General features: G+C 38.0%; 1 protein-coding gene across 1 annotated transcript; it reads right to left on the bottom strand.

Annotated features, from left to right (window-relative positions):
* Positions 1-652: 652 nt before the first annotated feature.
* Positions 653-25405, bottom strand: LOC105438445 (flocculation protein FLO11-like). Its single transcript, XM_030997333.1, has 10 exons — positions 24688-25405; positions 23310-23354; positions 9025-9279; positions 6208-7380; positions 4549-5480; positions 3513-3891; positions 3207-3425; positions 1794-1916; positions 1488-1706; positions 653-657 (listed from the first exon to the last, which is right to left on the bottom strand). The coding sequence occupies exons 1-10, from the start codon at positions 24758-24760 to the stop codon at positions 653-655; spliced, it is 3423 nt and encodes a 1140-aa protein (XP_030853193.1). The 5' UTR covers positions 24761-25405.
* Between the last annotated feature and the right edge of the window lie 1745 nt (positions 25406-27150).

Consider the following 27150-nt stretch of genomic DNA (forward strand, 5'->3'; position numbering starts at 1 on the left):
AGCAGTAGATGTTATATCTGAGGTGAATCCCTCAGTTGTTCCTAATTCAGTTGTCTCCTCCTCAGTAGTTAGACCATTGGTTGTGATATCTGATGTTGATACAGCAGTAGATGTCATATCTGAGGTGAATCCCTCAGTTGTTCCGGATTCAGTTGTCTCCTCCTCAGTAGTTAGACCATTGGTGGTGATATCTGATGTTGGTAGAGCAGTAGATGTCATATCTGAGGTGAATCCCCCAGTTGTTCCTGATTCAGTTGTCTCCTCCTCAGTAGTTAAACCATTGATGGTGATATCTGATGTTGACGGCCCAGTTGAAGTAATATCTGAGGTGAATCCCTTAGTTGTTCCTGATTCCGTTGTCTCCTTCTCAGTAATTAGACCATTGGTTGTGATATCTGATGTTGACAGCGAAGTTGATGTAACAGCTGAGGTGAATCCTTCAGTTGTCTCCTCATCTGTAGTCATACCATTGGTGGTGATATCTGTTGTTAAGGGTGCAGTTGATGTTATATCTGAGGTGATTCCCTCAGTTGTTCCTGATTCAGTTGTCTCCTCCTCAGTAGTTAGACCATTGGTGGTGATATCTGATGTTGGTAGAGCAGTAGATGTCATATCTGAGGTAAATCCCTCAGTTGTTCCTGATTCCGTAGTCTCATCCTCAGTAGTTAGACCATTGGTGGTGATATCTGAGGTTGAAGGCCCAGTTGATGTCATATCTGAGGTGAATCCCTCAGTTGTTCCTGATTCAGTTGTCTCCTCCTCAGTAGTTAGACCATTTGTGGTGATATCTGATGTTGGTAGAGCAGTAGATGTCATATCTGAGGTGAATCCCCCAGTTGTTCCTGATTCAGTTGTCTCCTCCTCAGTAGTTGGACCATCGGTTGTGATATCTGATGTTGGTACAGCAGTAGATGTCATATCTGAGGTGAATTCCTCAGTTGTTCCTGATTCAGTTGTCTCTTCCTCAGTATTTAGACCATTGGTGGTGATATCTGATGTTGGTAGAGCAGTAGATGTTATATCTAAGGTGAATCCCTCAGTTGTTCCTAATTCAGTTGTCTCCTCCTCAGTAGTTAGACCATTGGTTGTGATATCTGATGTTGATACAGCAGTAGATGTCATATCTGAGGTGAATCCCTCAGTTGTTCCTGATTCAGTTGTCTCCTCCTCAGTAGTTAGACCATTGGTGGTGATATCTGATGTTGGTAGAGCAGTAGATGTCATATCTGAGGTGAATCCCCCAGTTGTTCCTGATTCAGTTGTCTCCTCCTCAGTAGTTAGACCATCTGTTGTGATATCTGATGTTGGTACAGCAGTAGAAGTCATATCTGAGGTGAATTCCTCAGTTGTTCCTGATTCAGTTGTCTCTTCCTCAGTAGTTAGACCATTGGTTGTGATATCTGAGGTTGACGGCCCACTTGATGTAACATCTGAAGTGAATCCCTCAGTTGTTCCTGATTCAGTTGTCTCCTTCTCAGTAGTTAAACCATTGGTTGTTATATCTGATGTTGGTAGAGCAGTAGATGTCATATCTGAGGTAAATCCGTCTGTTGTTCCTGATTCAGTTGTCTCCTCCTTAGTAGTCAGACCATTAGTTGTGATATCTGATGTTGGTAGAGCAGTAGATGTGATATCTGAGGTAAATTCGTCTGTTGTTCCTGATTTAGTTGTCTCCTCCTTAGTAGTCAGACCATTGGTGGTGATATCTGTTGTAAAGGGTGCAGTTGATGTCATATCTGAGGTGAATCCCTCAGTTGTTCCTGATTCAGTTGTCTCCTCCTCAGTAGTTAGACCATTGGTTGTGATATCTGATGCTGGTAGAGTAGTAGATGTCATATCTTTGGTGCTTCCCTCAGTTGTTCCCGATTCTGTTGTCTCCTCCTCAGTAGTCATACCATTTGTGGTAATATCTGATGCTGGTAGGGCAGTAGATGTCATATCTGAGGTGATTCCCTCAGTTGTTCCCGATTCTGTTGTCTCCTCCTCAGTAGTTAGACCATTTGTGGTGATATCTGATGTTGGTAGGGCAGTAGATGTCATATCTGAGGTGAATCCCTCAGTTGTTCCTAATTCAGTTGTCTCCTCCTCAGTAGTTAAACCATTGATGGTGATATCTGATGTTGACGGCCCAGTTGAAGTAATATCTGAGGTGAATCCCTTAGTTGTTCCTGATTCCGTTGTCTCCTTCTCAGTAATTAGACCATTGGTTGTGATATCTGATGTTGACAGCGAAGTTGATGTAACAGCTGAGGTGAATCCTTCAGTTGTCTCCTCCTCTGTAGTCATACCATTGGTGGTGATATCTGTTGTTAAGGGTGCAGTTGATGTTATATCTGAGGTGATTCCCTCAGTTGTTCCTGATTCAGTTGTCTCCTCCTCAGTAGTTAGACCATTGGTGGTGATATCTGATGTTGGTAGAGCGGTAGATGTCATATCTGAGGTGAATCCCTCAGTTGTTCCTGATTCCGTAGTCTCATCCTCAGTAGTTAGACCATTGGTGGTGATATCTGAGGTTGAAGGCCCAGTTGATGTCATATCTGAGGTGAATCCCTCAGTTGTTCCTGATTCAGTTGTCTCCTCCTCAGTAGTTAGACCATTTGTGGTGATATCTGATGTTGGTAGAGCAGTAGATGTCATATCTGAGGTGAATCCCCCAGTTGTTCCTGATTCAGTTGTCTCCTCCTCAGTAGTTGGACCATCGGTTGTGATATCTGATGTTGGTACAGCAGTAGATGTCATATCTGAGGTGAATTCCTCAGTTGTTCCTGATTCAGTTGTCTCTTCCTCAGTAGTTAGACCATTGGTTGTGATATCTGATGTTGATACAGCAGTAGATGTCATATCTGAGGTGAATCCCTCAGTTGTTCCTGATTCAGTTGTCTCCTCCTCAGTAGTTAGACCATTGGTGGTGATATCTGATGTTGGTAGAGCAGTAGATGTCATATCTGAGGTGAATCCCCCAGTTGTTCCTGATTCAGTTGTCTCCTCCTCAGTAGTTAGACCATAGGTTGTGATATCTGATGTTGGTACAGCAGTAGAAGTCATATCTGAGGTGAATTCCTCAGTTGTTCCTGATTCAGTTGTCTCTTCCTCAGTAGTTAGACCATTGGTTGTGATATCTGAGGTTGACGGCCCACTTGATGTAACATCTGAAGTGAATCCCTCAGTTGTTCCTGATTCAGTTGTCTCCTTCTCAGTAGTTAAACCATTGGTTGTTATATCTGATGTTGGTAGAGCAGTAGATGTCATATCTGAGGTAAATCCGTCTGTTGTTCCTGATTCAGTTGTCTCCTCCTTAGTAGTCAGACCATTAGTTGTGATATCTGATGTTGGTAGAGCAGTAGATGTGATATCTGAGGTAAATTCGTCTGTTGTTCCTGATTCAGTTGTCTCCTCCTGAGTAGTCAGACCATTGGTGGTGATATCTGTTGTAAAGGGTGTAGTTGATGTCATATCTGAGGTGAATCCCTCAGTTGTTCCTGATTCAGTTGTCTCCTCCTCAGTAGTTAGACCATTGGTTGTGATATCTGATGCTGGTAGAGCAGTAGATGTCATATCTTTGGTGCTTCCCTCAGTTGTTCCTGATTCTGTTGTCTCCTCCTCAGTAGTCATACCATTTGTGGTGATATCTGATGTTGGTAGGGCAGTAGATGTCATATCTGAGGTGATTCCCTCAGTTGTTCCCGATTCTGTTGTCTCCTCCTCAGTAGTTAGACCATTGATGGTAATATCTGATGTTGACGGCCCAGTTGAAGTAATATCTGAGGTGAATCCCTCAGTTGTTCCTGATTCAGTTGTCTCCTTCTCAGTAATTAGACCATTGGTTGTGATATCTGATGTTGACAGCGAAGTTGATGTAACAGCTGAGGTGAATCCTTCAGTTGTCTCCTCCTCTGTAGTCATACCATTGGTGGTGATATCTGTTGTTAAGGGTGCAGTTGATGTTATATCTGAGGTGATTCCCTCAGTTGTTCCTGATTCAGTTGTCTCCTCCTCAGTAGTGAGACCATTGGTGGTGATATCTGATGTTGGTAGAGCGGTAGATGTCATATCTGAGGTGAATCCCTCAGTTGTTCCTGATTCCGTAGTCTCATCCTCAGTAGTTAGACCATTGGTGGTGATATCTGAGGTTGAAGGCCCAGTTGATGTCATATCTGAGGTGAATCCCTCAGTTGTTCCTGATTCAGTTGTCTCCTCCTCAGTAGTTAGACCATTGGTGGTGATATCTGATGTTGGTAGAGCAGTAGATGTCATATCTGAGGTGAATCCCCCAGTTGTTCCTGATTCAGTTGTCTCCTCCTCAGTAGTTAGACCATCGGTTGTGATATCTGATGTTGGTACAGCAGTAGATGTCATATCTGAGGTGAATTCCTCAGTTGTTCCTGATTCAGTTGTCTCTTCCTCAGTAGTTAGACCATTGGTTGTGATATCTGATGTTGGTAGAGCAGTAGATGTTATATCTAAGGTGAATCCCTCAGTTGTTCCTAATTCAGTTGTCTCCTCCTCAGTAGTTAGACCATTGGTTGTGATATCTGATGTTGGTAGAGCAGTAGATGTCATATCTGATGTGAATCCCTCAGTCGTTCCTGATTCAGTTGTCTCCTCCTCAGTAGTTAGACCATTGGTGGTGATATCTAATGTTGGTAGAGCAGTAGATGTCATATCTGAGGTGATTCCCTCAGTTGTTCCCGATTCTGTGGTCTCCTCCTCAGTAGTTGGACCATTGGTTGTGATATCTGATGTTGGTAGAGCAGTAGATGTTATATCTGAGGTGAATCCCTCAGTTGTTCCTAATTCAGTTGTCTCCTCCTCAGTAGTTAGACCATTGGTTGTGATATCTGATGTTGGTACAGCAGTAGATGTCAAATCTGAGGTGAATCCCTCTGTTGTTCCTGATTCAGTTGATTCCTCCTCAGTAGTCCTTGTTCCTGGCTCTGTTGTTTCTGCACCAGTACTCAGCCCAAAGCTTGTCAATCCTTCAGTTGTGGCTTGCTCTGTTGATTCTGCACTTGTGCCCAACCCAGAGGTTGAGATTTCTGTTGTAGGAGCTTCTGGCTCTGTTGTTTCTACACCAGTATTTAAACCAGAGGTTGTGAATCCTGAAGTGGAAAAAGCTTTTGATGATACATCAGAGGTCAATCCTCCAGTTGTGGTTGAACCTTGAACACTTGTGGTAGTATCCTCAATAAATTGGACAGTTGATTCAGGGTCAGTTACAGAATTCTCAGAAGTTACATCAATCATGGTAGACGAAAGAATAACAGTCCCAGTTGAGAGCTCTGAGGAAGTACTCATCTGAGTGGTATATTCCCCAGGGGTTGATGTTACAAATGGTAAGTTATTGGTGGTTTGAATTTGTGAGGTCACTGACTTATCTGTAGTCAAGACCTGACTTGCCATAGAAAATGCAGAAGTTTCTAGAGGAACAGCTGTAGTTACACTGCTTAATGATGAGCCAGCACCATCTGAAGTGTAGAGATCTGGAAAAGGACAGAATGAAAAGAGGAAAACAGCATTACAATTTGTTGCAAGATTCATTATGCAAACATGACGTAAGTATTAATCTATCAATGGGTAAGCTAGAATGTAATAAGAAAGTGGGGATCAATTGAAAAACTAATCTTGAATAAGCAATATAAGTACTGAAATGAAAATGTTGTGGTCGAGTGCATATGTCACCGGACTGCGGATCACAATGTCTGCGGTTCGAGTCCCGCCGCTGCGCTAATGTCCTTTGGCAAGACATTAATCTACATTTGCCACACTCAACCCGGGTGTGGTAAATAGGTACCGAGTAGAAATATTCCTTGACATGCACTGTGCGCTGATAATGGAGCTAAAGCTAGGGTAATCATTTCCAGAGCACTTTGGAAGTGCATAGGGACGTGATAATGCGATATCTTCTATACAAGAACGGAATATTATTATTATTATCTTTATTTTCTCTAGATACAAATGGATCACCTTTTTATGACTGAAGTAATAAAGGAATCATCCATTAAAATGTGTACATTTGAGAAATATGATTTCTATATCAAATCACCACTGGTGTTTGTTAGAGGGGTGGAAACATAAAATCAAAGCCATACTAAATAATAGTTCATTGTTATAAGTGTCTACTATTGATTTGGACTGCTAGCTCAATAATAACAGCTGCTTTGTAAAGAGAGACTTGAAAGCACTACCTTGTGATAAGTTTGACTTTACCTTGGGTAGTGGCTCCAGAGGAAGCAATTTCAACATTGGTAGTAACAGCCTGGACAGTTGTCTCTTCAGCTCCAGTAGTTGTCACTACATTCACGGCTGATGTTGATGTTGACTCTGGCATGGTCTGTGTGGTCTCAGCTGCAGTCCCTGTTGGACTTGAAGGTTCATTTGTTTGTGTTAGGATTTGTTGGCTAGTTTGACTCGGTGCGATACTTTCTGTCACAGATGCCTGATCAGATGTGCTTTCTGCCAGAGGTGTTGCATCTGAAAAGACAGTTTCGGTTGTCACTCTTGTTGTTTCAGGCAAAGAACTTGCTCCAGTTGTACCCATATTTAGAGTTGTAACTTTAGAAGAAATGTCAGCTTGACTTGTAGCATCTGAACTGACAGCTTCTGTAGACACACTTGTTGTCTCAGTTAAAGTTGCTATTTCACTTGTGCTCATATCTGAAGAAATCCCAACTGTAGACTGAACTTGTATTGTTGAAGAATCAAAAGTTGTTTCTATATCCTCAGATATTGCATTGGTTGTTCTAGAAAGAGTTGTAGCTTCCTCTGTAAAAGAACCTGTCAGTTCATCTGAACTGCTTTCTTGACTTGCTTCAGTCGTAGGCACAGTACTTCCTGTAGTATCGGTAGTGCTTATATCTGATGTTAAGATAAGTGTTGTGTCCATTTGAACTGAGGTTTCTACAAATGTTGTGTCTGCATTTTCAGATATTACACCTGTTGTTACTGACAATGTTGTTGCTTCAACTGTGGATGCAAAATCTGTGCTTTCCTCGCTACTTGTTCCCATCTGGCTGGTAAAGACCAACGTTGTAGCTTCATTTTCAGTCGTCTCTGAATCAGTCTGCATTGCACTTGTTCCCCCATCTGTGGTGGCTTCAAATGTTGCACTAATAGAGACATTGGTAGATTCAGACGATACTACTTGGGCTGTTGTCTCTGCAGCTGTTGAGTGACCCTCTGTAATGTCTATTTGGACAGTGGTTTCAGCTGCCGTTATTTCAGAGACTGAACTGTCACTTGAGCTAGTTTTTTCTGTTGTTTCACTATTTATGGTACTTTCAACATATGTTGTTGCTTCCTCGAAAGTTGTGGACTCTACAGTAGTTTCTGCCACACTTTGCTGGAGTTTTCTTCCTACATGAAAAACCTCATCTGAACATTCTGGAATTAAGCAAACAGAAAGGAGAAGAATTATTAAAGGCCAACAAATTTGATAACTTTTCCAGCAATATAATCAATACAATTGAATACATGGTAACAAAGAAATGTATTAAACAGAATATTTGTTTCTGGCTAACTTGTGATACATGTTAAAGGGATTGGGTAACTTTGTCTCAGATTCTGAAACAAAATCCTGGATTTAGCTCATGCTGTAAAGTAATTATAAACCTTTAGGTCAGTCAGGAACCCCATGACTTTTATAAGCCGATCTCCTATCTGATTATCAAGATATTAATGATTGGAAATCAAAATCAAATTTTGCGTTTTCCTAACGGTTTTCATAACACTACAGTCTATTGGGGACATTGAGTATGGTAAAACCGGTCACTCAAAGATTTTAACTTTTTTGAGGCACTTCATAATCATTTTGAACCACAATTTTTTTTAGGGCTTCAATATTACACCATATCACAAACACTGATAACACTTAGGGCCATGCATCTCAGATTTAACATTGTTAAACGATGCCTTTAACATCTATTCAATTTGAAATGGATGTGTTTGCAGAATATCTGGTAGCTCTATTCAGATATGGGTTAAATAGTACTCAAAGTTTTGCCTTCGAACACAATCTGTTAAAAAATTTGGCCTGCCATAATAAAAATCAAACATGTCTCCCACTGTATACACAATCATCATCGTCAATAGTGATCTGTCACTTTATGAAAGATTCAGTGACCCAATCAGAATTCTACATCAAGTGTCTCTCCAAGTACCTCGGTCTTGAGCCATCACTAAATTTTCCCTAAATCATTTTAAATGCAGGAACAAACAAACTTGAGTACAAAGATATCATATTTGGAGGTGCACAAATATTTATATATTTCCAGACATGTTTGCAGAGCATGGTGCCATCACTATTTCATAAGAGGTTAGTCTATTTATCATTTGAAAGAAAACTGATTTTTGTTCAAACAGTTTGTTAATCGTCTTAACCTGTCACAATAAAATATCAAACTCAAACACGTCTTGCACTGTTTAACCAGAATATTTTTGTTCAATTATCTCCCATGAATCAGAAATCTAACACTTTGCAGACCATGTGCATACAGTATATTCCTTGACGAATTTGAAGAGCATGAATCACTTCTTTTCTTTGTTCATGTTAACAATCATTGAAAAAGAGGATAACAAGTTTACTTACCGTATGCAATCTAAAACTGCTTTAACTCAGCAGTCTTATTAGATAATGTTTCTTGGTTAATGTTATAATGCATTCGTATGATTATCTGAGCTGTCTCTCAAGGATTTGCCACCATTTTTGCGCTATAAGCACTAAACTTTTGACGAAATGACTTGTGGATCACCTTCCAATACGCCAAATAATTCTTAATGCATACCTTGAACAAGAGCAGTTATATTTTAAATTATTGCAGAACAAGTCCTCTTTTATAATCTGAAAATTCTGTAATCTGAAAATTTGAAATTCAAAGTATGAGAATCACATTTTACCCCATAGAATCCTGCATGTAGAAATATACATGCACCAGGTCTGAGACATGTTGGGAAATGCATGTTACACCAAATAAAATGAAGAGTCAAATTATTTAAACGACGTGTGATAATTACAACTGTACTACTAACCTGTGCTAACTTCAATGTATACTGAAGTCTCCTTTCCTCTGCTATCTCTTGATATGATGATAATGTGATATAGAGAGCCCTCTTGTAAGCCGCCAAGGACAGTGTGACCTTTTCCGTTCGCTGTCGTCTTGAAGGTTATTACGTTGTCCTCCACATTTGTGCAGGACAGTTGGACATGGACTTGGGATGGAAGAGAGTGCCATCTCACATCTATTGCAGTAGTGTTTAGGGATTGTGCTGTGAGCCATAGACCGTCTGCGGATTTGAACCAAAATAAAATGATGAATTAAGTTATGCTTCACTTTGAACCATTGAACAATAAAAAAAAAATAGTGAAACCAATCTGACCTTGCTTTATTGATATAAGCGAGATTTCATGTGCAGTTCCTACAGCTTTCCATTTCATTGGGATACAACAGAGAGATTACATGAATATTCATGTACTCTTCATGTAAGACTTGAAGATGAAAGCAATGTGTGTTTAATGTATCCAAAGGATTTTTTTAAAGCACTTATCAATACCATTACGAGCAAAATGAATTTGATCAAAATTACTTTGTTTTTTTCTTGTTTTTTTTGTAACTGACAAATTTCTGAAGTCTAATGTTGGCATATTTACAATACAAAACAAAAAAATATGCAACAAGTTTATAAAAATGTCTTTAACATAATAATACTTCACCAATTTTTGTTTGTTTAGGTAGATGACTTTGTTAATGAAAAAGGTAATGAATTACAAGTACCAACAGTGCACGAATAGGAGTATGCTCTTCAGTATGAAGCAAATCAGAAATGTGTGTTGAACAGCCTAAAGGATATTAAGGAATCGAACTTCAAGCAACTTCAGGCATCGTTTAACAATGTCAAATCTGTCATTTCTGGACACTAAACAAAAGTAGAGCTATCATGTTTGCCCTTAGCTTTTGGAAAAATAAGCATTAATCATAATATTTGTCCTCATTAAAACTGTCCAACAGAAGTCTCAATAGACCTTTGATACATTGCTTATTTGTAACTTCTTCAATTTCGGATATAGTAATAATAACGTTTTATTTACCCAGGGTAGCCACTTCAGTTATGAAACTGCTCTTCCAGCGGGCCCTGCATAACATAATATTTTATTACTACCCTTCTCCAATCTAATATCCCAATCAGCAAGAAAAATACCATTAGGAGATCCTCTACCAGTATTTCTCTCCATCTTGTGTTGTGAATGTAACACAAACAAATGATAAGCACTGTTTATGTCACAAGTAACAGCCTCAGTAAAACTCTCTTTCTGTAAAAAAAAAAAATTAAAAAGACGGAAATAAAGTCGATTTGGATACATCTCCAGTGAGATACAGGAGATGAACGATGAGACAGTGATCTTGATGCAATCATGTCTACCAATTTTCATGAAAGACATAACACGTCACGTGTCTAAACAGATTGGTTATCCGGGCATGGCGGCTCAGTGGTAAGAGCGCCCGCCTCATGAACGGGAGGTCGTTGGTTCGAACCCCGGCCGAGCTATACCAAAGACTTATAACAATGGGACCTTCTGCCTTCTAGCTAGGCGCTCAACATACTAGCCTAGACCGAAGATTCTGTCTCTTTCGTTTGTTAGCCTCTGATTTAGGTAGGGTCGACCGGCTCTTCTAAAGAGAAGAAGAAGAAGAAGAAGAAGAAGAATAGGACACAGTCCACCTAAGGACACCTGTCCGGGCCGGACACAGGTCTGGGTATACTATAGATCTAGACCTAGAATAGATCTAGTTAAGTTAGATGATGATCATGATGGGTCTACAAATAAAGCTCTTTGTTGCTCAGTTTAATGTTCACAAGTTGAAGTTCTGTGCTTACTTTGAGTAATTTCAAACATTTGAGTGGACACATGCTTCAAGTTCAAAGAGACTAGAAACTAATCTAGAGAATATATGTGTCTACGTTCTAAGCGGCTCCGAATGCTTAATTCGTAGCGCCGTAGCGCCGAAGCTTAGGCGCTACGCACATGCTTAGATGCTACCCATGTGTGGCGGGCGTCATGCATGCCGTTCCAGATCCACGTTCATCCACGTTTCAGGCACGGGTTTTCAAAACATGAGCACAAAAAATACAATAACCACGCATATCATCAGTCTCATCCTTTAATTCCATCAGGCTAGACAGAACAAAACAGATACTGACCTCATAATGATAATGTTGTTAAATTTCAACACGTGGAGTTGTGATACTTAGGTCTAGTCTAGTCTTGGCCAGGCAGACAGTTCTGATTACATAAATAGGACGCGCCTGCTGCTCGTTGTTATGGTTTGACATCAAAGAGATTCGATCATACACAGTAACTATGTCCTCCGTAGTAGGGAAACCCCCGGCTGCGCCTCCGGCCCTGCCCACTTCGACCACGCCCACCCTGCCCTAGCAGCCATGACGGTGCCAGGTAAAAATGTCAGAGGAAAAAATGTCAGAGGGAAAAATGTCAGAGGTAAAAATGTCAGAGGTAAAAATGTCAGAGGTAAAAATGTCAGAGGTAAAAATGTCAGAGGTAAAAATGTCAGAGGAAAAAATGTCAGAGGTAAAAATGTCAGAGGAAAAAATGTCAGAGGAAAAAATGTCAGAGGTAAAAATGTCAGAGGTAAAAATGTCAGAGGTAAAAATGTCAGAGGAAAAAATGTCAGAGGTAAAAATGTCAGAGGTACAAGCAAAACAAATGAGTGCCGTCATAATATCTCAGCACTTTATCACTCAGAATGTCAAGACGTACAGCTACTGCATGGGCTAGTCTATTATATTCCTTTCTAAATGGATGTGTTGTATATCGTACATGTCCTGAAGATAATATAATGTGGAAAATAGGTTTTGAAAATTTTTTTTGGGGGGGAAGCAATCAGAGAAGGTTAATCATCTAGCATAATCATGTAAGTATTGGTGTGTAGTGCAAGGTTTTGGAGTCATCAAAATGATAAAAAATTTGGCCCAGTCTTGGTAAAGTAACAAGCACTGTAAACAGAAAGATATTGATATGGGACTACACAAACATATGGCATACAAATCGGGCAGGCATACAAAGATGTTACTTGTTATATCTGGGATATGAAGTCATTTGAAATAGATTTTCAGGGAATAACTTTTTTCTTTGATGTTCTATTACACTTGCATTGAACGCTCACAAATAATTTTTTTTTTACCTTTCCCCAGAACTCAACCTTCTCTTTAATTGATGTAACATGGGCGGCTTTCTGCTTTGTATCGGAGTAACAAAGCTGCTTATTGATTTTCTCCCAGACTATTTTATACCGCAATAGTAATCGACAATATTTTATTGCAACGCGCGCACTTCGGGAATGTGATGGTGCGGTTAGCATTGATAACATGGCTTTCTGCTTGTTTCAGAGTATCAAAATACCAAGCCCTCAAGAAAGTGGAATTGTCGGAAATATGCATTTATTGGAAATTACATATAATAGTAGACATTGCCACGCAGTTAAAATGTCCAACAATCTTCAAATACGAAGGAGAAGTAGGAGGGGGAAGGTTCATAGATATCTGATCCTATTTTGGGGGCTGTACTGACTTTTCTTTTTATTTAATGATTACACCATGGAGCGACAACTCAGCCTATAAAACATGGCCAAACTTCTCGATTTTAGAAATCGTTTTCCCCAGAAGTTTGCTCAGTGTACCAGTACCATTTGCTTATACAAAAACATAATATACTGGTATATAAATATTGAATAAGGCAGACTAATGGGACGTGGATGGTGTACTCCGAGTTTCAAGCCTTGCAAGCGGTCATCAGACAACTGATAGCATTCTTCAAAGTACATGATTCCTCTACAACCAGGGCTCAAATTAATTTTTTGGGGCTCAAATTAATTTTTTGTCCACGGGGGTTCTTCCCCCCCAAAAAGAGCCCCCGTGAGCCTTCTCACGGGGGCTCTTTTAGTACTGACGGGGGCTCTCTGTTATACAAATATCCATTGAATTGGTACCTATGATACTCCTCAATTATTTGCTATTTCATCATTATCATTTCAATCAGCATTTTCCCTCTTACAAATTTACAAGCTACATAGCTGTTACTGGCCTGTGTATATACGCATACAACACTGATCTTTATGATGTCTTTAACGTGACATATCTTCTTCTACCCTTGCAAACGAGAAAGAAAACAAGTTCATTAAAAGGGATTAAGCGACAAATAATGATTGTGATTCAAATTGATGCGAATATTTGGTTGAATAAGCACTGCTATTCACCCGAATCTTCTTTGTAAAAACAACTTTTACAATTCTCAGCCATGCTTACTGAGTTGAGACGTTCCATTCAATGTAAAATACTCATTACAGAATACACTTCTCCTAATCTGAAAGTGATCTTACAACACAGTGGCAGATTTGCATGGCTGAGATTTGTAAAAGTCGTTTTTACAAAGAAGATTCTGGTGAAAAGCATTGCTTATTCAAAAAAATCCTTGCATCAATTTGAATCACAATGATTATTTGTCGCATGATCCTTTTATTAAATAACCTTGTTTTCTTTTTTTCTAATGATTACACCATGGAGCGACAACTCAGCCTATAAAACATGGCCAAACTTATCGATTTTAGAAATCTTTTTCCCTAGAAGTTTGCTTAGTGTACCAGTACCATTTGCTTATACAAAAACATAATATACCGGTATATAAATATTTAATAAGGCAGACTAATGGGACATGGATGGTGTACTCCGAGTTTCACGCCTTGCAAGCGGTCATCAGACAACTGATAGCATTCTTCAAAGTACATGATTCCTCTACAAGTTACAACCTTGGTATACGCTCAAAATAAGACTTAACTAATACAATACAATAAGACAGCGGTGAAATAACGACTGCAGAATATCCCTCGCTGTTCTTTTTCGATAAGCCTGATATATAGCCCGGGTGTAAACATAACAATCTTGTCACATGCTTTTGTTTTTATTTTAAACTCTGACATTTTTACCTCTGACATTTTTTCCTCTGACATTTTTACCTCTGACATTTTAAACTCTGACATTTTTACCTCTGACATTTTTACCTCTGACATTTTTACCTCTGACATTTTTTCCTCTGACATTTTTACCTCTGACATTTTTACCTCTGACATTTTACCTCTGACATTTTTACCTCTGACATTTTTTCCTCTGACATTTTTACCTCTGACATTTTTACCTCTGACATTTTTACCTCTGACATTTTTACCTCTGACATTTTTTCCACTGACATTTTTACACCGCATGACACCGAAAGAACAGGCCTAGCTACTCGGTATATCCTCGATGGCGTACGTGCGATAACTATATTTATTTTCTCTAATAAATTTGAAGCTATTGATCCATTACACTAGGAGATTTAATCATAATTTTTGGTAGGGAATGTATAGATCTATATAAGCTTTATCGCCGATTCCGAAAATATCAGCCTAATAATATTGATCCTACTCGAGGTATTTTTGTAACTTTTTGCCATTTTGGGGGCAAAAACTTACCATTATGGTCACGTTTGGTATGGAGTTTTTTTTTCTTTCTTCCATATCCTTATTATCAGCAAATGATATTTTATAAGCCTAGAGTTCTTTAAAAAAAAAAACAATAATGTCACTGAATGAATTAACACAGCTAGGACGGCTTTGACCCAAATTGACCATTCACGCGTAACAAAGTCGAAATTTCAGCGCGAGAGAAGGTATTTCTAATCGAGCAGAATGTATGATGGGCAAGATTTAATGCATTGATCCTATGTAAAAGTATAATATTGATTCTATAAATGACATTTGGTCATTTGGGTCACTTTTGGCCCAAACTGACCATTTGTTTTATCATCAGGATCATTGGGGATCTGTACGTCCTGAGAATTACTCATAACCACTTGTTCATAACTAATATGGGTTTGACACCAAAATTCTATGTAGAAATGTGATATGTTTATGACAATTTACATGATTGTTTATATATCTGGAGAGAATTTTTTTTTTTTAAATGCATTTTCACTATCGATTTCGTATGTCGACGAATGGTTAATGAGAAAGTAAACATTTTGGTCATCTCCAGTTAACAAAAATGTTCGTTAGGATCGTCCTAATACAGCCCTGACACCATTTGACATGAATCCACAAACAACATTATATACATAATGATGCCTTTATTTTTGTTATTTTTGCTGGTTCTTCACATTGAACACCTAAACAAGTCAGGCGATAGCTGGACTTACCTTAAACTAGTCGGACAGGCTAGTTAATTAGACTGCTGGACTAGCGTCAGGCTGCATTTCAAAATTCAAAATGTTAGGCCTATCATGATATTTCTATGTACTGTTTTAATTCAGGATACAAATAATATCAACATCCCCCACGGCATCTATATATATATAATCTCTCTGGTTCTCTATTCCCTCTCTCTTTCTCTCTCTTTCCCTCTCTCTTTCTCATTGTCTCCGTCTATCTGTCCCTCTTTCTCTCTGCATGCCTTCTCTCTTTCTTTCTGTCTTTCTCCCTCTCTCCATATGCCTGTCTCCGTGTCTCTCTTGCTCTTCCACCAACAAATCCCTTCCTCCCTCTTTCTCATTGTCTCCGTCTATCTGTCCATCTTTACTCTCTGCATGCCTTCTCTCTTTCTTTCTGTCTTTCTCCCTCTCTCCATATGCCTGTCTCCGTGTCTCTCTTGCTCTTCCACCAACAAATCCCTTCCTCCCTCTTTCTCATTGTCTCCGTCTATCTGTCCATCTTTACTCTCTGCATGCCTTCTCTCTTTCTTTCTGTCTTTCTCCCTCTCTCCATCTGCCTGTCTCCGTGTCTCTCTTGCTCTTCCACCAACAAATCCCTTGCTCTCTCTTTCGAATTCCCTCTCGTGATCTCCCTCCCATTTTCATGCTCTCCCATCTTCAACCTTGGTCTTTTATTCTTCGTATATATAATTATCATTCATTATCATGTCTTATGTTATTTAACCTTTTCTTCTTTCTAATACCCGTGGCCTTCTTCCTCTTCTTCTTCTTCTTCTTCTTCTTCTTCTTCTTCTTCTTCTTCTTCTTCTTCTTCTTCTTTCCTTTTTCTTTGTAGTGAACAAACTCGTTTTTTACCTTTTCAAAACTTTTTTTTTTCATTTTTGAACACCGTACAGCATATTGGGTGTGTCTATTTCTTCATCTTCTCGTGGGTCTTCCTCTTATTGGAGGCCATTTTCTTCTTTCTTTCTTTTTTTCTCAGTTCAATTGCATGTCCATTCATGAATGAAAAATTTGATATTAGTATTACCTTTCAGATGAATCGAGCTTCATCGTTGTCATGTTTAATTTTTTATTAATGGCATAGTGACGTCGTTACTATGGAGGCCATTTTTTTCTTTCATAAATTTGTCCCTCTTTTTTTTTTTTTTTTTTTTTTTTTTTGCATTTTAGCTTTACATATTAGCCTCGAATGGCGGAAATTGTTTTTTAATAATTGATCCACATCACTATATTCCTGTACATTAGTAATGACTTGCGCTTTCCCAACACTACATTCATCGGTTAATGATCATCTACTTTTCCTAATCATAGTTGAATTAAATTAGGTTTTCAGCAATTATACTTATAGCGGTGTTCATGCCATGGCTCATTAAATGGATAATGTTGATATGTGTATGTCGTGCACGATTCATTGTACTTCTGGTCGCCATGCCGTTAATTCTTTCTCGTTTCTATTTGCTACCAATGCTGAGAAATAATGATTTCATTTTGGCAGGTTTGCAGTTTAGTGAAAAAATTCCCTTTTAAAGGTATATCATGTTGTTGTTTTTTCGGGAGGGGTAGCTATTAGTAAAACAAATGTATCATACTCTTTGTGAATGATAGTGGATTCCGTTGAAATGATTAGAAATCCAATACTTTGACGGTTATAGTTTATACAATAGGCTATTTCTTTGACTAAATATGTAATAGAATAAATCTCAGGACATGTGAAAAGGGGCTTAAAGTTGCTCATTTAAATGTAGGAAGTCTTCGTAATAAAACGGCTGACATTAACTGTTTTGTAAAACGCTATCATTACGATTTGATATCCTTATCTGAAACATGGTTGGACGAGACTGTTGGTAGTACATGTTGTATAGAAGGTTACAATCTGGAGAGGAAAGACAGAGACTATTTAGGAGGAGGTGTGTACCTTGCATAAGGAGACAAGATTTAGAATGCGAAGGCTTAGAATTACTGTGGATTGAATTAAAGCCCAGAAATGAAGCTTGTTTGTACGTGGGCATTAAATATCGTAAACCAAATTCTTCCGTATCCTTTTTCGAAGAATTAGAGGAAAATCTAGAACAAGTATTTTCGCTCTTAGATAGAATAATACTGCTTGGTGACTTAAATTGTAACATGCTAACAGTTAATTCTTTGTCCAATAGGTTAACTGAAATTGGTGAATCTCTGTGTTTAATGCAGCTAATTAACAGGCCAACTCGTGTGACTCCTTTCAGTAAAAGCCTGATTGATCTGATTTTTGTATCACAGGCACTAGGAGAATTACACTTAGGTGTACAGCCTATTGGGTTTAGCGACCATTCCTTAGTGTATGTTGTTACAAAACTAAAAACACCCATTTCGTTGCCTCAAATTACACGCTTTCGGTCTTTTAAACTTTTCAATGAAAATGCATTTCTCAATGATATTGAAGATATTGATTGGAGTGAAATGTTTATAAATGTTACTGATATTGATGTTATGTGGGACAAGTTTAGAGATGTCTCTCTAAAACTCTCTGACAAACATGCACCCTATGTATCAGTGCGTAAAAAAATTAAAAGGGTCTCCATTTTTATTTATTTATTTATTTCTAATATTTTGACAGGGTAGCCCATTCACCAACAAGTAGTGGTCTTCCATGTGGCCCTGAATGAACATATTTACATCGTTTATAACATTTATACAGAACAGTTACAAAAATAATACTCGTTTGCAAAATAAATATAATCATTAACCTAGTAAACAGTAATGTCAATAGGAAAATATTAATTAAGTCGCAATTATGTGAATAAGTCATGTAAATATTACAGAACATGCACGTAGTGTATGTACGGCTGAGCCATTCACAAATTACAACTTTGTTTAAACAATCTCTTAAATGAATTGACAGAGGAAGCCGTTCTCAATGAATTATCTAGCTTATTCCATTCAAATATGGAAGAAACAATTGGGCTACACTTATAACAATCAGTGTGAAATCTAGGCACACGTAAACATCCACTGTCTATTTGCCTTGTATGATGCTCATGTACATCATTAGGATTGATTAAGCCTACCTGAAGGTAAGAAGGTGCTAAGTTATGAATGCATTTATATATCATCATAACGCGACTTAACTCAAACCGCTTGTCTAGTGTCATCCATTTAAGACTTGTGAACAAATCAGCCGACGGTGTGTCATATGTCTTGTTCAATATTATTCTTGCGGCCCTCTTTTGAATTTTTTGCAGCTTAGTTGTATGAGAATGAAATCGGTTCGACCATACAACAGAGCAGTAATCTAATCGTGGCAACACTAGACTGTTATAAAGTAACTTTAAGGATTTTTGAGGCAAAAAACTTTTTGCTCTCTTTATCATGCTAATGTTTTTCTGGGTAAGTTTACTTACGTTTTCGATTTGTTTAGACCATTTCAATTCTTCATCTATCAAAAGTCCTAAGCATTTGGTGAATTGAACTCTTTTGATCAAATTGCCGTTTAATGAAATGGTAAAAGATTCAATTTTCTTGAGATTAGCAGGAGAGCCTATTAACATGACACAAGTTTTTTCAGTGTTAAGAACAAGACGATTTTCCTTAATCCATGCCATGACTCTGTTTAACGCAACAGTTAATTTTTCTTCCACAACAGTTGCATCATTTGCACTGACGGTAAGTGTCGTATCGTCAGCATACATATCTATGATACCTTCAGGAGTACATTCAGGTAGACTATTAACATATATTGAAAAATGGATAACCTCGGCTCATAAAGAATTAGCAAGAGATAGAGACTATTGCAAAAGTCAATTTTATAAAATTAAATGCAATAACATCAGAAATGACTTGAGAAAGGCGTTTGATATCATCCCCCATGCATCTTCTTTTTAAAAAATTAGTTATTTCGGCATCAGTGGAACAGAATTATCATGGTTTGAGTCTTACCTAGAGGGAAGAAACCAATGTGAGTCATACAAGGGCATTAGAAATGATTTCCTTCCAGTTCATTCTGGGGTGCACATATAAAAATGACGCCTGGCTGGAATACTCCCCAGGGAGTGGAGCATGTGCATACATTGTGTGCGGGTAAGCCTGAATCCAATGACCGGGGTAATAATATACTTATCTGTAAAGCGCTTTGTGAGGGCCTCCGGTCCTGAAAAGCGCTATATAAAAACGAGCTATTATTATTATTATTATTATTACTATTTTGTATGTACATTAATGACATATGTGATCTAGCCTTGCATTCAACTACTAATATTTCTTTGTACGCAGATGACACTGCCATTTTCTCCTCTGGTTATGGAGTACAAGCTGTTCAAACCCAGTTACAAAATGACATACTAGTTTTATGTGAACGGATGAATGAAAATGAACTAGTTGTTAACACAGACAAAATTAAAGTTATGTTATTTTCAAGTCGAAGGAAGAAGAATCCAGTCAAATCACAAATAAAAATGGATGGTAAACTTATAGAAAATGTAACAAAATTTAAATATCTGGGTGTTATTGTAAATCAGAACTTAGATTGGTCTTCCCATGTCAATGATGTTGTCAAGAGGATTATGAACTCGCTTATATGTATGCGAAGGATTAAGCACTGTTTGACAAAATGTTTATTTAATCATTTATACTATGTTTTAATTCTTCCTCACATTGATTATTGTTCAACTGTTTTGGGATCACTGAAACAAAATGTCCGTGAAATTCAAATGAGTTGATTTTGCGATCGCTCAGTATGAGGCTCGAACTCGGCTAAGTGAGAGCCCTGCTTTACGTTCAGGGGTTTAAGAAGGGTCTTGAAAAATTGCATTTTGCACCTTTCCATGATATCTATATGATTTCTCAGCAAATTATTCGTGTTTTTACAAGAGAAAATCTTTTTATCCATATGTAATTTGTTCTAATTATCAGTTGCAGTGAATTTTTCTTTGTGTAGGTCCTTTAAAATGCACTTCAGATGTTACATAACAAAATAAGAGGGTTATGCCACAATGAATTCCAGGAAATCACCAGAAAATGCGATTTAAACAACGTACACTCAGCACTGACATCACACTTACATCATGCTTAAAAGGGGGGCATTGATGCAGGCGCGGATCCAGGATTTCTTAGGGGAGGGGGCCCAACTTTTTTTTTTTTTTGCTCCCGAAAATTTGAAAATCGCGCCGGCCGAAAAGTCGCTCAGTGGGGGGGGGGGGGGGGGGGGGGGGGGGGGGGGGGGGGGGGGGGGGGGGGGGGAAGCGGACACTTTTTTTTTTTTTTTGGAGACCCAAAAAAAAATCGCAACGACTCAACCAGCCGAAAAGTCGCTCAGTGGGGGGGGGGGGGGGGGGGGGGGGGGGTGGGTAGTGAGCACATTTTTTTTTTTTTTTTGGTCCTCGAAAATTTTAAAATTTGCACCCCCCCCTTGAGCACCAGGGGGGGGGGGCCCAACCCCCCCAAAAGGTAAAAATCGCGTGATTTTACATGATTTTTTCCCAAGGGGGGGAGGGCCGGGCCCCCCGGGCCCCCCCCCCCTGGATCCGCCACTGCATTGATGTATGTAGAAAAAACAGGATTAAGATTTTATGCAACGCTTCGAAATGTAAAAGAAGAATAAGAAAAGTAAAGTTGAGATCGAGTCGACCTGTATGTCTAGCCGGGCTATTTGAGGTCTTAGTATGGCCGGGGGGGGGGGGGGGCATTATGGCCATGGCCTCCCTTAAGACATCGGCCGTGAAGAGGCCGATCTCCGCGAAAATGTGCATGCATGTCAAGTGAAGTGTACAGAATAATATGATAATTTCATTTTTTACCCATAAATCATATATAATTCATATTTAGGCATTCTTTTTCACCACATATATTCATTAGACCATTTGGAATACAAATACGGCAAACAATTCGGAAGAGCCAGCGTATTCCTTATGTTATCTCTTGTTTTGATAATTTCTTATGTATTTCATTGTTTTCTTTAACTTATGTATTTTATTGTTTTGTTGTTTTATTTCATTTCTCACTACGATTCAACTATTTTGACATCCAAAATAACCACCTAAACTTTAAACAAGACCCAATAACCAATGTTTAGGAAAAATAACATTTCCATATGTTTTGTACACAAATCACAAAAAATGAGCGATTTTCGGCTGACATGCAAAGTCACGTGACCTTGTAACAGTAGCTCCGATTTTCAACCAAAAAAAAACTAAAGATGCGCAAGACTCGAAAGAAAAAAGTCAGCGAGCGGCGGGGCGCCATCCATATGCGTTCCCGAGTAATCGGAAAAATCGTGGAGGGGGGCATAATGCCCCCCCCCCCCCGGCCTTATTAGGGTTAATTCATTTAGTGATTACAGACGTCATTTATATGGATAATAAAGATAAAGCTGTCCGGGTCTTTGAATATAAAACACATTAATATAAACATTTACACAGGTACCAAGTATATGGATGACGGATCAATGAAACATTGGTAATTTAAGATTGAATTATTTCAATGAAGGTCTGAAAATAGAAACAAACAACTTCTCAGCAGATTAGGTAAGCAGGAACTGGCATGAAGATATAGACAGAATAAGAGTAGGCCAAGGGTACGGCGCTTATATAAAATGTAATAGAGCTATGAAATATGGCAATATGGAGTAATTGTCATATCTATTAATTATTGGAGTATCAAACTTGATTTCTCATTATGAATCAGATTGAACAATGAACAGGGTTTTTTTAAAGAGAAGGTTGAGTTCTGGGAAGAGGTGAAAAATAATTTGTGAGCATTACTCATTCTTATTATGCAAGTGTGGAAGAACATCAGTTAAGACATGTTCCCTGAAAAGCATGGCTCTTCAAATGCCTTCATATTCTAAATATGCATGTAAAATCGTAAAAATCGGGGGCCGGCTTTTTACGCCACGTGTTCGTGTAGTCCCATATACATCTTTCTGTGCAAGTGTTTGTATCTTTACCAAGACTTGGCCACATTTCTTATCATTTTGATGATTCGAGAACCTTGCAATACACACAAATTCTTATATGCTAGATGATCAACCTTTTCTGGTCGGTTCCACACCGTTTCTTTCACAATGCAATCGCATGACCAGAACTCAACTTCATCTTTAAAAGAGAAATTGATCACAGATACACGTAATTACACTATTCCTTCAGAGAGAGTAGCTTGTGAAGTTTAGATTCTCTTGTTAGAGCAAGCCCTTTACTACCGTATTGCACGGCCCAGACCTTTATCCACAAACTCGTTTTAAGCTTTTTTAATCTTCCTAATCAAAAGACGTGACCGCTGAGGAGGCAGTGGCGGAGCAATGGAATATATTGAACACGAAGTATGCGGAAGGAAAGAAAGAGGACCATTTCATGAATGAGAACAAAGAACCAGCTGAACAGCGTTCGTTTGAATGTATCCCCGGCTCCCCCACTCAGGTACGCATAAATTATGCATGTATGACGTTCCCTCCTTTTGAAAACACCCCCCTAAGTCCGGTGTGTAAAAGTCAATACGGGCCGGATTTTTGTGTACTACGTACGAGCGGGCCGGACTTTCGTGCGTGAAAGGTACCGCTTTACCGGACATTTTGGTAACACGCATGGTATCCCTCCGTTCACGGGGGGTGGGGGGGGGGGGGGGATAGTATCATGACACTAGCATATGCACTCAGAATTTATTTCCTCAAAATTGCTTTCCATTAAGTTGTTTCATTGCTATATGGGTTCGTGTGCCGATCTCTCCTTCCTTCTACATAACGCTAAAGCACAGTGTTTATGTGGAGTTGGAGTATTACAAATTTTATTACCAATGTTATTATTATCATTATATTACTATGATGTTAAATTCAGTCAGTACAAGTACTGCGTTTGTTTTATGTTGTTATATAAAATATATAGATCATATAACATTTCCCCTGCCCATATTTGTTTATACGTGCACTGGTTATGATTAATCGAGTTATGCACACAAAAAAAATACTTTTAACATCGAAGTAATGCGACTAGTGGATCTTTTTTAGATGAAATAAACCTAAAATGAAAAGGAGAAAACAAATCTGACAAAATAGAAAGAATTATTCAAGTGCCATATAGCAGTCACTTACCTTTCTGTCTTTCGCTTGAAGTTGTTCTGCAAGGTAGGGGCAAATCTGAGTTGTAAAAGAATATGAACAAAATATGATTCTCTAAACTGAAAACACTTCTTTTTAATTAACTGTACCGTTAATCTAAGCATATCAGGAGCTCTTGTAGCGCAGTAGAATATATACCTAATGTTGGATAGTTTCTGCGCTTTATAAATGTACTATTATTATTATTATTATTATTTATAAAGAGAGGAGGAGTCTTTTAGGTAATTTTTAGTGGACAATTTTCCTTGAAAATGGTGGCATTGACCATTACGTTAGTTTGCATTCCACAAAAAAAAAAAAAAAGAAAAATAGGAGGCGGCCCTAAAAAAGGAAGCGGGCGGGGACGCTAAACATGTATATTTTTTTTAATGGCCTAAAAGAGTATTGTTTTAGGTTTTTCGTGTTTAGCTGTAGAGAGCAGAGGTATCTTCCATGCATGATTATAGCATTATGGACTAATGTTGTTGTTTTTTTACTTGAACAGAGTTTAATAGTTGATCTCACACTGATCTAAGACTAAATTTTGGTCAAGAAAAAATAGCATTTTAGAAACGGAAGCCATAGGAAATCACAATATTATATGAAACTTGTAAAACGTTTAAAAAAACAAAAAACAGATATAACCAGGTCAGATATTGCTCTAAATCATCACCAAAGGTAAACTTTTGTTTACGATTTGCTGCCATGTCAACAAAATTATTATTTAAGCGTGTAGCAATTTCCTTAAATCCAAAAATATCTTCAAAAGTGCCCCTTTTCTTTTTTATGAGCCCCTCCCCTTATCAGAATACCCCTTTCAAATTTTCACATGTGCATCTTCTTTTTTATCTTCATATAACAAATTGAAATCCAACTCTCTGTTTTCCCTTTTACCAATATTGTTTCCTCCATTTTTTTAATTATTAATATGTATCCATTGAGGGTAGTCATGCTACAAGCTTTGCTTACTTTGTCAACCCTCCTGTTTGATGTTTTCGATTAGTCACAGCCAGCCTTACTTTGTTATATTCTTTAGTCATGTGTAAAATTTGCAATGTTTGTTTGTTATATATTTGTAAAAGTGCAAAAGAAAAAGAAAATCAATCAGAAATAAATCAATCAAATCAAATCATATCAAGCAAATCAAAGTCTGAGCTTAATAATCTCAATTGTACATAATCTTCTTTAGTTCAAAGTTAAATGATATTCTGTGACGGAGCGTAGCAACCGAGAAAGAATATTTATCATTTTATTAATGTAACTTTGCATCATTATAGCGCTTATGAGCCTAAAAGTGAAGTGTCACACAATAAGTACGAGCGGACAATATGCAATATGGGAAGACATAGAAAAATAATCTCTCTTTCCTCACCTGAAAACTGTTCTGTTGCTTTGCTGAGACATATTGCCAGCAACGTTGAGAGAAATCCGAGAAATAAATGCATTGTTAACCACCGTCATTCCGCTACAGATATCGGAAGCATAACTTATCCATATATATATTCCAACGGCACGTTAAAATGAAGACACAGGTCTGCGAGGTGTGTATTCCTCTCACAATGGGCAGTAATACCAGAGGATATGGTGTGCGTGGCGTAACATTAATTGATCAAGTAATTGTGTTGTATGATATAAATTTATTCCTCATAAATGTTTGATTTTATGAACGAATGAAATTCAGCAAAAATAAATCATACAACAAGCAGCAGGTCTTCTCTATACCCAGTTACGAGTTTCAGCTATTCAGGTGGTCCTGATAAGGTTTGCCGGGAGGAAACTCTATCTAAAACCGATGAATTCAATTTTAATTATCGAGAAGCCGCCTTGCCGACTGAGACGGATGATTCTTTACCAGCGATGATGTTCAAGTAATTCCAAAACAGGTTAAGTCTGCAGAACGTTTATAAATCTCGGAAAAACAGTAAATTGGCTGTAGTCAACTTTCCATCGGCTTGATGAGGATATTTGGGCGACGTTTTCGTCCCGCTTGTGAAGATGGAACTCGTCGTGAGTGAAACGAAGATAATGCAATGATGCGAAGAGTTCCCCACCCTTCTTGAGTTGTCTCAACACGAAGACCGTCCTTAAAGTTGTTCCCCCTCTCATTTCAAAATCTTCAGTATTTACAAAACTTATCATGACTCCAATATTTCGAAATACAATCACACACAGTCTCGGATAATGTGAAACAAATTTTAGGCGATGAATTGTGTATAGGTCTTTTTCTTTTTATGTGAATAAATTCGTCAGTTGTAAGTTTTGGTGACAAACAGTCTCAAAATTGAGACTGTTAGGCCAAAGAAAGCTCTCCTGAAGGTTAACTGTGCACACAGTCCTTTGTTGATTCAATCGTTCACTTGCAATTGTTCCCTTCTTATCTCATATTTACTTCCTCTCTTATATACTCCCGATACATTCAACTGAATTACAAGCCCAACCGTTTTACAAAGTGTTGAATATTTAGAACAATGCTGCTATATACCAACGAAACATCGCGAAGAAAAAAATACTCAATATTATAAAATGTCATTAATTCAGAAGGAGGATATGCATTGTATGTTGTTACTCATTTCATATAATACCAAAGATATACTTGATTATACTGAGGTACCAAAGCGTGCACAATCCATAGAGAGGTCATTCTAAAGGCGTACTCCCTTTTGCATGAAAGTGATCTTTTTGTGGAGGTGGGTAAATCAGTTTCTGGAAAATGGTGGAGGACAAGGACAGTATAACTGCAGGATAAGAGTAGTGAGAACAGTATCGTTTCTTTTAATAGGTGACGGCGAAAAACATTTAGATTTTAGAAACTTCATTATTTTCAATCGAAAGGTTCAGCGCTTATATTTCAAATCAGCAGTAACATGATTACGATGCTATCAATGCTTTAGGACAAGAATTGAATCTACATTAGCCACTCTTTACCCAGGTGTACTAAATGCAGCTGATATGGGGGAATCGAATGCAACAATAATTCGAAATCTCAATCCAGCATTGTGGATCTTTGACAACACATTAATCTACATTTGCCCCTCTTTACCATGTGAATTAAATTGATATTTCGTAGTGAGATATTCCTTGAGTGCTCATGCACCTTAATTGGCAGGTAGTTGAATGCAAATATACCGGTAAAAGAAAGATGTTATGATAATAAATAATAATAATAATAATAATAATAATAATAATAATAATAATAATAATAATAATAATAATCTTTTTTAAAGTCCACTCCAAATTTTATTAAGTTAAACCGAAAATGGAAATTCTTTTTGCCCAATTGATCGTGAGCCCGGCAGCACTGAGCAGCGCCAGATCGACGTTGCTCTAATATTGTTGAACGCCAAACAAGGTAGCACCAATCCCATCTTTTAACGTCTTTTGGTATGACGCGGCCGGGGTTCGAATCCACGACCTCCCGTGCACCAATGTGCATTGGATAATAAAAACGATTAGTACACATTTAATATCATAAATCGCCATAAATAAAAACCGATAGGATATAGCATTAAACTAGCCGGTACTGAAGTAGCCTATAATAACCAATTATTTCTACTGTACCGTTGTAAAATGGTGAGTTTTGTAATTGGGAAATGGGTTGTAGGCTTATAAAACCTACAGCCTTTTCACACAGGGTAAAATTATTTACAGCTGATTAGTTTAAACAGGGAGGTGTCACTTATAAGGAGAAGAATCTTTTATTTTAAGATCCAGGGGTATTAAAGGTATTACAAAGTTTTGGGAATTTTTGAAAAATGGGTGGATAGTGATTCTTTACGATTTATATATATTTGGATGCCTCTGTGAATGTATTAAAAGTACTAAAAATTTTAGCCCC

This window comes from Strongylocentrotus purpuratus, unplaced genomic scaffold (genome assembly GCF_000002235.5).
Source record: "Strongylocentrotus purpuratus isolate Spur 01 unplaced genomic scaffold, Spur_5.0 spur5_scaffold_4, whole genome shotgun sequence".
Classification (NCBI taxonomy): domain Eukaryota; kingdom Metazoa; phylum Echinodermata; class Echinoidea; order Camarodonta; family Strongylocentrotidae; genus Strongylocentrotus; species Strongylocentrotus purpuratus.

Excerpts from the sequence above, each read along its gene's own strand:
- LOC105438445 (XM_030997333.1), bottom strand. The coding sequence starts at position 24,760 with ATGCATTTATTTCTCGGATTTCTCTCAACGTTGCTGGCAATATGTCTC. Across the intron at positions 7,381-9,024 it reads ATACATTGAAGTTAGCACAG|AATGTTCAGATGAGGTTTTT; the intron begins GTTAGTAGTACA and ends GCTTAATTCCAG. Across the intron at positions 3,892-4,548 it reads CATCAGATATGACATCTACT|GAGGAGACAACTGAAGGATT; the intron begins GCTCTACCAACA and ends ATGACTACAGAG.